We start from the raw sequence: 14581 nt of genomic DNA on the forward strand, positions 1-14581 counted from the left end.
CATTGAATTACACTGGAAAAGTAATAATACAATATTTCTTATATAATCAGAAAACTGCTAGAAAAGCAAAACCGCCCTGTTTTATCAGCAAATATTACAAACTTTAAGAATATCGGCATTTGGATTACAGTATAAATAAACAACTATAATACTGAATATATACACAATATAACTTACAATATAAAAAATGTAAGTGTGTAAAAATTGTGAGGGAAAAGTGTGAAACGTGCACAAATGTTAGTTTTCCACTCGCTTTACCACGAACACAAAACCGGCTTCCTCCGGGTCACGTGACTCCAGTGCTTCCGTGTCAGAGAGCGTAATCACGTGGTCAACACAGGCGAGAATAGAAACTGACAGTGACTGTTCGGTTTGACTGGAAAACACAGGTGAGATTGTATTGTTGTGTTGTTGTAGTTATATTAAACACTGCACACCGGATAACTGGCATCAGAGATCACAGTTAATATAATTATTTAGGTCTATATCTGAACCTAACTCTGTGCATAATGTGCTTTAGTGCGGTGGATGTTTATACTAAGATAATAGATCTTTAGATGTGATCATTAGACATACGTTTGTACATGTGTCATACATGTAATCTGACCAGTGGATTGTTCTCTGTGTTTGCTCTCAGCAGGTTTGAGACTGAAAAGAAAACAAATAATGCAGCCGTCTTCCTGTGACACCTTTGTGGCTCTGCCCCCCTCCACTGAGGGACAACGCATCATCTTCGGGAAAAACTCCGACAGGCCCAGTGATGAAGTGCAGGAGGTGGTGTATTTTCCTGCCAAATGTTACGGTGCAGGGGAGAAGGTTGAGGTGGGTGACACACAGACAGCTGGTTATTGCCCTCCAACCCTCAGTTTCCTCAGCGAACAACCATTAACAGACTTCTGCCCCTGTGTCTTGTTTGTCTTCAAAGTGTACGTACATAGAGATCGACCAGGTTGCCCACACGTATGCAGTGGTGCTGAGCAGACCAGCCTGGCTGTGGGGGGCGGAGATGGGTGCCAATGAGAATCAAGTGTGCATTGGGAACGAGGCAGTGTGGGGCAGAGAGAGCGCTGATGGTGATGAGGCTCTTCTCGGCATGGATCTTCTCAGGTAAACCACCTGTAAACAGAGCTGTCTTTGTTGGTGCCAAACTTCTTAAAATCTGTATTTAATTTGTATTTCATCATGTCGACTCCATAAGTAGGAAATTACGGTTAAGATCTCTTTTCCACGAGAGCCCTGAGAACAAATAAATAAACAACCAAATAAGAATAAAGGAATTAAGAAAAACTGATTCAAGAATCACATAAGACAACTAGAATGGGACTAAATAGACTGAATACCTCCACTAAGGCCCAACACTGTCCTTAAATTCAGCCAAGCTGCAACAAATTTCACACTGTCATAGTCTAGATGTCAGTAATCCGTATTTTCTAGATATTTTTCCTCAAGATCTATGAGCGTTTTCCTGGGAAAACTGTGAAAATGTGGAAAAACATCCTATCTCACAAACTTCCTGTATCTGCCCCCTGATTGATCCGGATCAGACCAGATCTACCAACATTAGCGTGTACATTAGAAATATCTAAAGTAGCTACTGGATGTTGTAATGTAGATACTCACATTGAATGAGAGAAAAGATGTGAGGTAGTTTTTAAGCTTCAGCAATAAAACTGTAAAGAGGAAGAACATGAGATGTCTATTTCTAATTTGTGATAAAACATAACGCACTATATAATAATACATTTTATTTATATAGGACATTTCAAAGTGTTTTCAAATGGAAAAGAGAGTAAAAGCAGAAACAGGAAGAAGAAAAACATCCTTTAATTCTCTACAAGAAGTCTAGTTTGAGTTTAATGTTTTTGTGGTGCAAAGCAAACTTTAATAACAAAGCACCAGGCTGAATATATTTTTCTTCTTCCGATGGCTTTTGTCAGTTCAGAGTAAATTTGTGAGAAACACGTAAAGCTGTGACCGTGCAATTTACACAGGCTCGGACTTGAGAGAGCCGACACGGCTGAGAAAGCGGTGGACGTCATAACTGAGCTGCTGGAGAAATACGGTCAGGGAGGATCTTGCATGGAGGATGAGTCCGGCTTCACCTACCACAACAGCTTCCTCATCTCGGACAGGAAGGAGGCCTGGCTGCTGGAAACATCAGGGAAGCACTGGGCTGCAGAGAGAGTGGAAGGTGAGAAAGACCTACAGAAAAAGAGCCTAAGCATCAGCGCTTGTTTGCTTTGCTCGTGCAATGGAATTCAAAATATGTTTTATTATTCAGCCTACAATATTTTTAATCGTAAGTGGAAACCACATAGAAACAAAAACGCAGACAGAGCTCAGGTCAAGATCTTGATAGGCTTTGTTTTTCTCCATATGAAAACCCAAGAGCTCAACAGAATTAATCACATGTGGCTGCAGAGGGCGCTGCTGCTCAGTTAATGTTACATAGTGTTGCTTCAAATCTAAAGCAGTGATGGAATGATTTATAAACTAGAATGGTATTCAGTGGAGCACATACCTCTGCATACCTCTAGTCAATTCGCTAGATTTACATTTTTATTTGGACCTGCACCAAATTGTAAACACTCATAGAGAACGTTCCCTTAAATATGACTGTTTAAAGATTAAAACGCATTACAGGTACAGCCCACCGGATAAATTACTAATCACTATTATTTCACCACAGACATATTGGTTAATATCTGTGTGTATGTCTTCCATTGAATGGCAAGAAGTTGCAGCACTAATGCCAAGTACACAGTATGTATAATGTATTGAAGTATCTCCATTAGATAGTTTGACCACCAGGAGCACTGGTAAGTCAATGTTTTCAGGTATGTATTTATTTTGATGGCTGATCCTTACATTTGACCTTTTTTCGTAGGTGGATATCGCAACATCTCGAACCAGTATGGCATAACATCTAAGATAGACAAGGAACATCCGGAACTGAGGGAGTATGCACGAAGCAAAGGCTGGTGGGACGGAGAGTCTCAGTTCAACTTCGCCACAGTCTTCTCCTTCATGACCACGGCCAGAATTGAGGCCTCAGGGAGCCGCTACTGTGAGGGGAAGAAGTTGTTGGAAAAAAGCCAAGGTTTGTAGTGTGCACTTCACTGTGGAATATGAAGGGACAAAAAAACGACATAAATATAAATTAATGCAGAAATACATAGTTGAATACATAAATAGATTAAAGCTAATTGAAACTAATTCAGTGATGACAGAGATTATTTCTGTATTTCTACATTTAATTATTTAAAGTATATGTTTATACATTTATTTACGTGTTTATACATTTCTGCATTTATTTGAATTTGAATTTTTGTGCTTTTTAAAATTTATTTATCATTGATACACTTTTTTATTTATGTTTTTATATATTTTTAAATGGATTTATTTCTGTATTTATACATTTATTTTTATATTTCTATATGACGTCATTTCTTTATTTATACATTTCTGTATTAATTTATTTCTGCTTTTTTATTCGTTCATATATTTCTAAATATATTTATTTCTGTATTTATATATTTCTACATTTATTTATTTAGACTTATGTAATTATTTTGTCCTTCATAGTGGAATTGTGGGACTGTATCAGGCAAATCTATGTTTATGCATGTGCTGGTTTTATTTCCTAAAGGCCACATCACAGCTGAGACGATGATGGGCATCCTGAGGGATAAAGACAGTGGCATCAACATGGAGGGCATGTTCATGACTACAGGAAGTATGGTGTCAGTGATCCCCACGAATCCTGCTCTGCCAGGGGTTCACTATTTTACAGCCACTCCAGACCCTGAAAGGTAAAGAACTTGAAATCACTTCAGCTGGTGAGACGTCTTTATGAATTCAGTTTCACTGCAGTTTGTGATGATTCACTTATGACTTCTTTGTGTTTACAGGTCTGTATTCAAGCCGTTTATCTTTGTGAAACACACCAATCCGCTGAAGGAGACGACTTCTCCCAGTTACGGCCCAAATGACCCTGTGAAGAAGAAACCGCGCTTTCAGAGCAAACCTGACCGCAAACACGAACTATTTGTCAAACACCAAGCGGTGACTGCCATCATCGACTCTTACAAGGTTCAACAATTTAATTCAAGCCTGCAGTTTGCCTACATGTGTCGATAAGTGCAGTGTGGTCACTGTCTGCATAAAATGTATTCATCTTCTTTTTGACTTTTAAAGGACAGAGGAAAGAAGATCACAGAGTCGATGAGGCAGCTGGAAAAGGAGAACATGTCACGGATGGAGAAGATTCTTTCGCATGGTGTTGAGCAGCCTGATTTTTACGCAAATCTGTTCCCGGACGCTGTCCAGGAGGAGATGGCTGTGTACACCAAGAGCTGAAAAGCCTGAGACTTGACCTCATACCACTTCTCAAGGGTGACAGTATAAGTCTGTGGGGTTTGTGCCTTTCAGTCCGGTTCAAATTCAAACATCATGCATGCATAATAAAATAACACCATTGTACAAAACAAAAGAAGCAGCCTTGGATACTCAGGCAGTAAAATGTTGTACAGAATGGACTCAATATTCGAATTACATTTATGCACAGATGACAACATACACGATTTTAGGGTTCAGTTGTAAATTTTATTTTTAAATAAATCAAAATCACAAACATACAGCCTTTGACAGACATTTTGTGCTGAACAGTAAATTAAATATTTTTTTATTAAAAAGACCAAAATGTTTGATTGAGTTAGTAATAAACTCAAATATTTGCACTTATAAAATAAAAACAAGTTTCTAACTGCATTATATATATATATATATACCTGAGTGAAACTTTAAATTATAGCAGCTCCTACGAAAGCCACTTTCATGAGATTCCCACGTTCATAAAGTTCATGTAATAATGATAATGGCCTTTGTAATTTCTTGAAATGTTGTTTGCGCTTCTTGTTATTAAACAATTTAACGGATATAACAAGGCAATGGAAATACAGTGGACGTTTGTTTTTGTTGTTCAAACTGGTTGCTTGTTTTTTGGAACTGTGTGTGACTGTGCACTGCTCACACACAGTCCTGGTTAACAGTACAATCCCTGTTTTATATCAGTGCAGAGTCATGCTAAGCTGCAGGGGAGCAAAGAAACATTATTTGTGATTAATCATACATTGCCAGTTAAAAAATAACTGGGGAAACTAAAGTTAATCATACATTAAACTGACTCGAAAAAATTAACTAGGATTTAAAAACCACATCTTTCCCTTTTTGCCTTTGGCGAGTATCTTTGGTAGGAAAGCGAAAATAAAATCTATAGAGGAAATACTGATTCAGGAGTTTTTACCTGCACCCCCCCTGTGGATTAATGCTCACATAATGCCATAAAATAGTACTGTAAAGTACTGTAAGTTCCAGTGTATTTACTACATAAAAAATATTCCAGGCTTGTTCCACCCCAAAGGATTAGAAATGCTTAACTTGAAAATATGCTTGTTAAATGCAAACAACTTGAGTCTAATCTTTGTAGTTAGTTACGTTCAAATTTCACTAAAAAAACTTTACTGCAGATTAAAGGCTGTAGTGACAACACTTCAAGAGTCAGGAACACAGATGAGTAAATGATCAACCAGTGAAGAGCGATTATTAACTTGCAAGAGAAACTGCAGATCTTAAAATTTGAGAATATGAGGAGCATCTGTTCTGTTCTAGAGATTTGTTCGAATTTGAAGACCGACTTCCTGGACTAAACTAGAGCTCTGGTTTTTCCACACAAGTGATTTTAACTGCCACTTCTGTTCCTCCCAGTTTCTATGCAAGTGTGATCATCGGACAGCTCATGTTCCCGCCCTGATTGACAACAGTGCTGCAATTCCATATTTCACAAATTAACCTAGAGAGTTTAGGGTTAAATGTTAAACTGCAAAATTAAGATCAAGGTAGTTAAACCTTTCGTTTAAAGGTGGCCCTTTCATGTTTTATGTCACCTGTTGAGATGCTACTAAATCCATCACACTGAACCTTTAATTTGTGGTTCCCTTTCAAACCAACTTCAGGAAATGCATAGTGGCTTGGCCCTTCAGTTTCACGCACGTTGCACTCATGTGACACCAAAGATCCCAATCTGATGTATTTTTCAACACCCAACTGTGCTGTTGGGTGCAGACCAGGGTGTGGCACTGCAAGCTGACTTTTCAGTGTGCACTCTTAAAAGATCAGTGTCATTCCTCCACATCACTTCTATGAACAGAAATTTGACAAAAAAGAACCATCAAACTTGATCTTTTTGTCTTATGTTATGAAGCGGTAGTGCAGTTGGCTGTCTTGGAAGTCGTATTCCTGCCTGATGTGCTGGAGCACGCCGCCCTGCTGTAACTGCGTCCCGTAGAGCCCCGCCTCACCACGGTCCTGAGCCAAGCCCACCTGCTGAAGCCACTCCACAAGTTCACAGCCGAGAAAACAGTCAACCGTCGCCCTCTTCCCACACCTGAAAGTCAAAAGAAGGTTTCACCCAAATGTCTGTTCCCTTTTTTTTGTTTACAGGTGGCTACAAGACACAGAGGATAAAGCAGACAGAGCCGAAAGACAGTCGTTGGTTTTTAAAATATTGTGGTTTGTGAATGACTCTAGAATAATACAAGGGAATACGTTAATCCAGAAAATGTCCAGATAAGTAGCTTTACGGAGTTTGCTTTTCACATATGAAGAACACAGCAGGAGATTGTCAGACATTTAGTTATTTCAACATTTTGTATTTTCAAATGGGCTCACGGACATTTTACCAGGGACCTGCTAAGACAAGTCCCGTAAAATGTCAGAAGCAACTGACATAGATATTTGCGTATTTACAAACAGGCCCCCTGGGAAATTACAGGAAAAAGCCTGGTGTTAAGTGCATGTCTGACAGCAGCTCGTGTGCTCTCACCTTCTCTTTTTAACAATGTCATGAAAACACTGGTCCTTGTGGTACTTGGTGAACTTGGTGCAGGTCATCTTGACTTCCTCAGGTAAATCCGTCTGCAGCTGCTCCTTTCGCTTCCTTCCATACCACAGTTTATATAACCTAAAAAACATTCACAAAAACAAAATTGAAAGGCATGTTCACAGTATACTTTATAGTACAGTGCAATGTATACATATACATTGCATGAAAAATGTATGTAGAGTGTGAGATTTTTTGCAAGATAAATATTCTTTACCTCTTTTTAAATGGTAATATAATCAAATGCTTGTCCAGCCCAAATAGAGCAAAGGAGAGGAAACCCTGGAAACAGAAGGAATATCTTGACACTGGTATGGTGCAACAACACACACTCATATTCTTGGTAATGCATTAACTGGAGACAAACCTGTCCATAGTTGGCCACAGCACAGAAGAACTGCAGTTCCAAGTAGAGTCTACCAGGAACACGGTTAAAGAGTAACCACAGGCAGCTGGACAAGTTCTGTCAAAGCAGAAATGACAAAAATGTCTTGGGGGGAAATATTTGTAAACATTTTTTCAGATTCACAGAACCTCAAAACCACATATTGTAATGCTATTTCTTTTAAGTCTAATATTGTATCACTTATTTCTGAACAGGTTTATTTGGAGAAATCTTCCACTGATACTGACCGGGGGGGTAGAAATTACACAGGTCAGTCATTTGTCTGATTTGGCTCGTGATGCACTGGATGTAATAATGCAGAGGTCTTCATGTGTGGAAGTGAGAGGTGGTGGTTTACTCACAGCAAACAAGCTGACAGTCAACAGCAGACACAAGAGCACATGACGGGCCACCTGTCTGTCTGCAACCTGTTGGAGCTCTTCCACTTGGACGAGCAGGCAGTCGGTTGACACGCACCTATTCTCACACTGAGCTGAGGGGGGCAGCAGAACATAGATTTAAAATACTGAATCAAACTGAATTTTGGAGAAAAGCTTGTGTTTTTTTTTATAACAAATTAAAGGGTTATGGTCGTTGTGTGTTGATAAGAGTGAAAATACATGTAATTTGTGTATCAATACCATACCTGTGAGGTTGACTGGTGTGTTGTTCATATTTGTGCTGATGATCATGTCAGGCATGGGCTGGGGCGGTGCACAGTCACATATGAGGCATGCTGATAACAAAGTGAAAAACGCGAGACTGACTTTGTGTCTGTGTTCTGATGATACCATTCCACCACACAGCATTCATACCAGAAGAAGCAGATGACCCCCCCCCCCCCCGAGGCACATTCAGGTCTCAAAAATATAATTTTCAAACCAAAGGGTGGGTTTGGAGATTCATTACACCCCTGCTGTTTATCACAAGAGAAAAGTACCGGTGTTGATGTTGAGATCTCCGGACGGGGTGACCGGCTCAAAAGGAGTCTGATTCTCTGGTTCAACTTCCATCACAAGATCCTCTGCAAAATCGGACGAAGAGTTTCCCTCCAGGATTTGGTCATTCTGGGCCCAGCTTCCTCGACTGAGACAAACAAGTGAGCTGCCTCCCAGCAGTATGCTAAGGGAAGCTACTACTATGGTGCAGATTATCTGTCGATTGGCAAAAACATTAATAGCATTCAGACTATTTTAGTAATTCTTAGCTGGTTCTCACACAAATCTCAGACAACAGAGGACAGGATAATAATTTCCATAATGTTGTTACCTGTGGTTTGCCATAAAAGAATGATGAGTCAATCGGGTCGGATATTTTTGCCCCACAAATGAGCAACAGACCAGTTACCAAGGCTGGAATCCTGTTAATATGAAGACAAAGTCAACAATGAAATCACTCACAGTATCAAAACCTGTTCAGTGACCTAGAATTGTACATGAAACATGCAGGAATGAGTGTTTGATCATTTGCATTCAGCTAAGGGGGAGGAGGTACAATACAAATGTAAAGATGTTCATTTAACTTTGATTGTTGTTTCATCAAAATTTAGTTTCATTTCTGTTCAAATTACTATTTAAAAGGAACTTACCCCCAGCCCGCGATTACCAAAACACCTGGTGAAACTTTCAGATCCTCTGAGCTTCTCATGAGCACGAGGGAGAGCGCTATTAAACCTAAAACGACAACATACAGATTATAGCATTAGCAAAACAAACCCATTTGAGTGACACAACCGTTACAGTTGAGGTTATTGTGATAAGATAGGTGTGTTCAAACAAACCTGGCCACACGTAGGTACTGTAGAGTGAAGTACATAATAATGTGAAAGTCAGGACCTGCCCAATGAAGTTGTTTTCCTTCACCACAAAGTTCCACAGGATCATCCCGATACAAGTTAGAAACTAGAGACCAATACATGACAAGTATTAGTGTTTTTGTTTAATTCATGGCCAATAAAAGAAATATGGAGAGAGACCATGTGCTCACTTGTGCCACGAAAAGGTTGACTGTGAAAATGTGAGGTAGCCTTTTCGATTTCTTACTTAAAAACATGACGGCAATAGTCCACACCTGTCAGAAAAAAACACAGATTTCAAATTATTCACGTTTACTTAAGCACAGACCTAAGAACAGACGCTAAATACAACTGATGTGTAACTTTGTTGGCTGGTTGCTCACTTTGAAAGCAAAGCAGAGTTTGAATTACTCAACATAATGACATATGTGAGGAGCAGAAAGACTGAGAAACAATTGAAGTACAATATACTGCAGAAGACACTCGGGAACATCACTTCTGCATTTCCTATCAACGGGTTCCTTAAAAGATGACCTAAAAGTGAGACTTAATGAGGAAGTCTGTACAGCGGTAAAACATTAACACGCACTCTGAAATGATGGTGACATTTTCCATTACCCTTTGACAGTGTTACAAACATCTAACATGAAGCCATGTTCTTGCATATTCCCTTTATCTCAAACTATCAAGTGCGAATTCCGCCTTATTCAGTAAACTATAGTAACTGACTTACATGATGAGGACAAACTGCTTTCACTCATGAGGTCAAACAGGCTTTACAAATGCTTCATGAAGCTATTTTGACTTAACTATTTAATTGAGATAAAACACAATAAACCTACAAATCCGACAATAGAAAGTCAGTTATAAAGGATTGCCCAACAACCAGCACATATAAATCACAATGAAGGGACTGGCTGTGACTCACCAGTAAAACTAAGCTCACTATGCTTATGTCAAAGCTGACACTCTGCAGTGAATTCATCAGAACCTGAGGATCCATCCTTTGCATCGTGAGCAACCAGGCAGACGCATACATTATCGGAGCTGAGAGAAAAGTGCTGATCACCATCCCGGAGGTTACCTGTTCAGAGGAATTAAAAAATATATATATGGTGAGCAACAAAGAAAAGAAAAAACACAAAGGTTCAGTGTGTGAATGGCAGAAAGTAGGTTGGTGTGTAGACGTCAAGAACTCACAACTTCCAGCTCCGCGTTATAATAGACAGCATAGATAGCCACACTCGGCGCGGTGGGAAACACTCCATAAAGAAAGGCATAATTGGAGAGGCTGGAGTGGTTCAACGAGCTGGTGTTGCTGTTGTCCAACAGTTCCACCATCTCCTTACAAATCAGGGGCATTAGCAACCTGAAAGTCACATCAAAAGACTGGTGTCATAAACCCTTATTCCAGGGGTTAGTTAACACGCTCTGCGAAAGGGCTGCGCTATTAAAATATTTATATACACAAGCTATTATTATGCCGCACACCCCTGAGATCTCTTAACATGTCATCCATTTGGTAAAAGGCTTGTGGTCTGGGAAAGCTCTGCGTCATCTAAACCATTGACGCTAAACAATGTATTGGGAGCTCTTCACAAAGCTCTCACCTGCTGACTCTCTCTCTACACTCCTACCACATGTCTCATTAGAAAAATGCAAGGTCATCTGATAGCACACAGTCAAGACCATCATGCGCAGATGTGAAGACATTTTTCTCACTCACAGTTTTGCGGTGATGAGTAATATCAGTGTGCCAACTGTGGATCTGGTGAGTTTTCCCAGCTGGCCCACCATGGACAGACCCAAGTAGAACAAAGCTGCTCCCCCGAAAGCGTTGGCCAAGCCATCCAGGAAGTTAGCCATGAAGGCAGGAATTGTCTGGTGCAGGACAAAGTGGGCGACAATGCCGATGACAACCATGAATACTATGGGGTTCTTTATGACCTGCCAAACCACAAGTCCCACTATCTGAAGTTTGCTCTGCTGGTGGTTTCCCTGATCCTTCCACTTCTGGATCTCACAGAAGGCAAAGCCGATGGGATTCAGAAGCATCAAGGACACGGGTGCAACCAGGTAGATGTACTGGAGGTACTCTGGGTAGGTGTTCTGGTACAGGGCTTCAACTGTGGATACAGATGAAGGAAAGTGGTTCAGTATGTTGTGGATTAATAAATGACTAAATATATTTGCTAGCTTTTCACATGCAGCCTCTTGCCTCCCCATTTATGACCATTAGTACAAAAAAGGTATTTATATCAGACCCTTTAAGAAAATATATTGATTGCATCATAATTGCATCATACATGACTTGACAAACACCAAAAAACAAGCCACCGCAAAACAGTGACTGGCTTAACAGTCTGCAACGGTTTAAATTTGAATAAAGAGCAGAAGTCTGATGACTCAGACTAGACTCCCGCAGCAGAGAAATTGTTATAATTTTAAAGTTGCTGAAGTTTTAGTCAGTGGGGTGAAAGGTAAATAAAATACACTGACTGAAAACTGTCAGAATAGCATGGTTTACTACTAAAATTGAAGCTGCTATAAATCATGCACAACAGAAATGAAGAACAACTGCTGACATTACTTTCCTTTCCATTTTAAATTTGCATGATTGCCAGTTATTCATTCTTACATTGGTTGGTTCATGTTTTAAATGTGATAATAGAAAGCATGACAAGTATGTAAACAGCCAAAGATTACATCAAGATAAAATGTTCAATGGACTTTTGTGATATTGCTGTTGATGAAAATTAGATCGCAGTTATTATTTATATTCTATTATTGCCCAGCCCTACACAATAAAATTATCCTTTTCTGCATAAGTTGACAATCAGGCCAGATAATTCCAGGATATCATGCACATTTATCTTTTTCAACCGCAGGTAGTGGAGTGTAAGCATGATCAGAGGTATATATACATACAGAGCCACGAGTGTGTGTGTGTGTGTGTGTGTACAAGATTATGAATACTACTTGGGTCAAAAAACACTGATACCAACTCAAATTTGTTTCAACACATCTTGGCAATTCTTCCTTTAAACTGTATTCCTTTATTTATGGGTATTGTTCTGATATTCTGAGTTTTGTATTCATAATTTTGTTTATGTAAAACGTATTAGCATTTACGAGAGAGATCAAAGGTGTAAAGAAGTATCTTTGAATGACTAAATAAACACGTTTAAATATAAAAAGAAGAAGAAAAGCACTAATATCAACGTTGGTAAACAAAGGTAGTTTACAGTGTACATATTATACTTCTGTTATGATGGATGAACAAGCATGGAGACAACATGACCCCAGCTGCAGCAGTGAACGAGAGGCAGTGTTGGTGGCAGCAGGTCTAAGCCCATGACACTCACCTATAGGAAATCCCAAAGCAAAGTCATTGCTCTGTGTGGCGAATATTGAGAAGAGCCCAGCTTTACTGTAGCGACTCTCGGGACTGGCTACGATCAGCGTGAGGACGCAGACCAGCAGGAACACGGACACCTTGGCGACGAGGATGCTCCAGAGAAACGACCAGATGACGTTCCCGAAGTCCAGCAGCACCATGTTCTTGAACAGCAGCGCCGGGAGGGCGAACTTGGACACGAAGTTGCCGAGTCCTTTCGCCTGGCTGGAGGTGATGATGTTCGCCCTCCCCGCGATGTATCCGCACAGGATGATCCCGAAGCACTGCAGCAGAGCCGGGAAGAGCTTCTCGATGGACATGGTGGTGCTGGAGGAGAGAGCAGAGGGATCCGAGGCTTCCTCCTCCGCGTAGGAGAAGTTGAAGAAGCCGGTGGTGGTGGAGGTGCTGCCCGGGGGCTTCATCGCGCTCCGTCCGGTGACAGCTGATCATACCCGGGTTGAGCTCACGCGGATGTCCTGGTTTAATCACGGCTCGGGGCTAAAGGTGGAGTTGAAGTAGTCAGGATAAGGTGACTTCCGCTGACATCCGCTGTCAAAACACTGTCAGGTGCTAACAGGGGCAGGTTCAAAGGTAAACAGATAACGGGACACTTCCAAAGCAGCGTTACATGTTTAAGTAATTCCGGTTAGTTTACATCATACGGTGGAAACAAGTCGTTTACACGGGTTGTTAAGTTGCTGACATGTGTCCAACCCGCCCAGCCATGTTGTCAGGAGTTATTCAAGTGACCCTCACCTCTGTGACAGCGGCGGCGCCCTCACATGTTCCTGCTAGCACAGTTAGCCGGCTAGCTAGTGGCTAACGCTAACAGCCGGTGGAGGACAGAAGACGAAACTAGTAAACTAAAGTATGGTAAAACTAACAAACTTCTCCCTGGAGTCGGTCCACAGCTGCGGACATCTTCACGTGTCTCGGAACTAACTCTTCATCTTCGTACTCCGAGATTTGTCAACACAACTTCACCAATCACGTGTTTCAACGAGGAGCAGAGGGGCGGGGCTTAGCGGGACCTTCCCACGCGTGTGTGTGTGTGTGTGTGTGTGCGTGTAGAGGTGTGTGTGTTTGTGTGACAGATTAGTGTCAGTGTATTTGTTATTTTAAAGCTCTGCCAAGTGCAAATATCAGTCTCCTCCTCTTCTATCTGTGTTTGTTTTACTGTGTGAAGGATATATTTGGATGTTGCCTCATGTGCTCTAAGGTTATTTTTTGTATAGCCTATATTGTATCAGGGTAGTAGTTATAATAGTTACGTCCCCCCCAATATTTAAATATGGTCAAATTGCCCCCCACCGCCAATAAACTGAATTGTTAACTGGCCGATGATTTTTCCTGGAATTCTTCATTTCCTTAAAGTTGTTCTTCTTTTTACCTTGAGCTTTTCCCTTGTTTAAGGACAGAGGGTATCAGTTGCTCCAGACGTGTTGTCAATACAAATTATCTGACTGTATTGTAATTATTTTAAATGACACTGGGGAGATTTGGAGAAAAAATTCCAATACAGCAATACTGCCATTATATAAATTTGTTTTTATTATTAGTAGAAACCAAAGTTAATAATTGTAGGATTACAAGGAAGTAAAGATTGGTTAAGAGTTATTGCCAAAACAAGGTGTGTTCTCTGGATGTGTTCAGACCTGTACTGAGCTCTGACTACCAGGGACTGGAGCTCTCAGGATGGATGACAGGGCCTCAGTGAGTTGAGAACTATCAGGAGGGCCCTTTAAAAACCACTATAGGTACAAGGGTTTCCCAGAAGGAGAATCTTTTTCAACATATCAATAATATTCTTAACCTAACTGTAGGATTCTACTTTGTTGCTCTTTACTGTTCCCTGCATGTCTGTACTTCCAGGAAGAACGATCCATCCTCTCTTTTTGTTTCTCTACCCTCACTCGTCATGTGTAGTAACAAGAGCTACAAGTGCAATGGCAAATATTTGCATTTTTATCTGAATGTCAAATAGAGTTAGTAGAAAAATGTACACAGCTTAAGTGGGGAGTCGGTTAACACTACGTAAAGACAGGCATCATTAGAGGAGAGGCT

The 14581-nt window shown here is 40.5% G+C and overlaps 2 protein-coding genes across 3 annotated transcripts; one reads left to right on the top strand and one right to left on the bottom strand.

Annotated features, from left to right (window-relative positions):
- The first annotated feature begins 285 nt into the window (after positions 1 to 285).
- scrn3 (secernin 3) lies at positions 286 to 5195 on the top strand. 2 transcript variants are annotated; one of them, XM_034574037.1, is made up of 8 exons: positions 286 to 389; positions 641 to 822; positions 926 to 1107; positions 1992 to 2191; positions 2888 to 3100; positions 3650 to 3812; positions 3912 to 4092; positions 4198 to 5195. In XM_034574037.1, the coding sequence occupies exons 2-8, from the start codon at positions 667 to 669 to the stop codon at positions 4357 to 4359; spliced, it is 1257 nt and encodes a 418-aa protein (XP_034429928.1). In that variant the 5' UTR covers positions 286 to 389; positions 641 to 666; the 3' UTR covers positions 4360 to 5195. The 2 variants fall into 2 exon arrangements, with proteins under 2 accessions (XP_034429928.1, XP_034429929.1); XM_034574038.1 differs by having other exon boundaries at positions 298 to 389; positions 638 to 822.
- Positions 5196 to 5232: 37 nt separating this feature from the next.
- gpr155a (G protein-coupled receptor 155a) lies at positions 5233 to 13500 on the bottom strand. Its single transcript, XM_034574035.1, has 16 exons — positions 13274 to 13500; positions 12486 to 13015; positions 10847 to 11246; positions 10321 to 10489; positions 10049 to 10204; positions 9312 to 9395; positions 9106 to 9226; positions 8914 to 8998; positions 8595 to 8685; positions 8266 to 8479; positions 7972 to 8061; positions 7688 to 7818; positions 7308 to 7403; positions 7158 to 7222; positions 6884 to 7021; positions 5233 to 6445 (listed from the first exon to the last, which is right to left on the bottom strand). Exons 2-16 carry the CDS (start codon positions 12937 to 12939, stop codon positions 6250 to 6252), a joined length of 2490 nt encoding a protein of 829 aa, XP_034429926.1. The 5' UTR covers positions 12940 to 13015; positions 13274 to 13500; the 3' UTR covers positions 5233 to 6249.
- Positions 13501 to 14581: the final 1081 nt, after the last annotated feature.

This window comes from Hippoglossus hippoglossus, chromosome 21 (assembly GCF_009819705.1).
Source record: "Hippoglossus hippoglossus isolate fHipHip1 chromosome 21, fHipHip1.pri, whole genome shotgun sequence".
In the NCBI taxonomy this organism is placed as follows: Eukaryota; Metazoa; Chordata; class Actinopteri; order Pleuronectiformes; family Pleuronectidae; genus Hippoglossus; species Hippoglossus hippoglossus.

Coding starts and splice junctions, on each gene's coding strand:
- scrn3 (XM_034574037.1), top strand. CDS start 667: ATGCAGCCGTCTTCCTGTGACACCTTTGTGGCTCTGCCCCCCTCCACT. Junction 3,101..3,649: donor GTTGTTGGAAAAAAGCCAAG/GTTTGTAGTGTG, acceptor TATTTCCTAAAG/GCCACATCACAGCTGAGACG. Junction 4,093..4,197: donor CCATCATCGACTCTTACAAG/GTTCAACAATTT, acceptor TGACTTTTAAAG/GACAGAGGAAAGAAGATCAC.
- gpr155a (XM_034574035.1), bottom strand. CDS start 12,939: ATGAAGCCCCCGGGCAGCACCTCCACCACCACCGGCTTCTTCAACTTC. Junction 11,247..12,485: donor TGCTTTGGGATTTCCTATAG/GTGAGTGTCATG, acceptor CTGTATCCACAG/TTGAAGCCCTGTACCAGAAC. Junction 8,480..8,594: donor TCTTTTATGGCAAACCACAG/GTAACAACATTA, acceptor GCCAATCGACAG/ATAATCTGCACCATAGTAGT.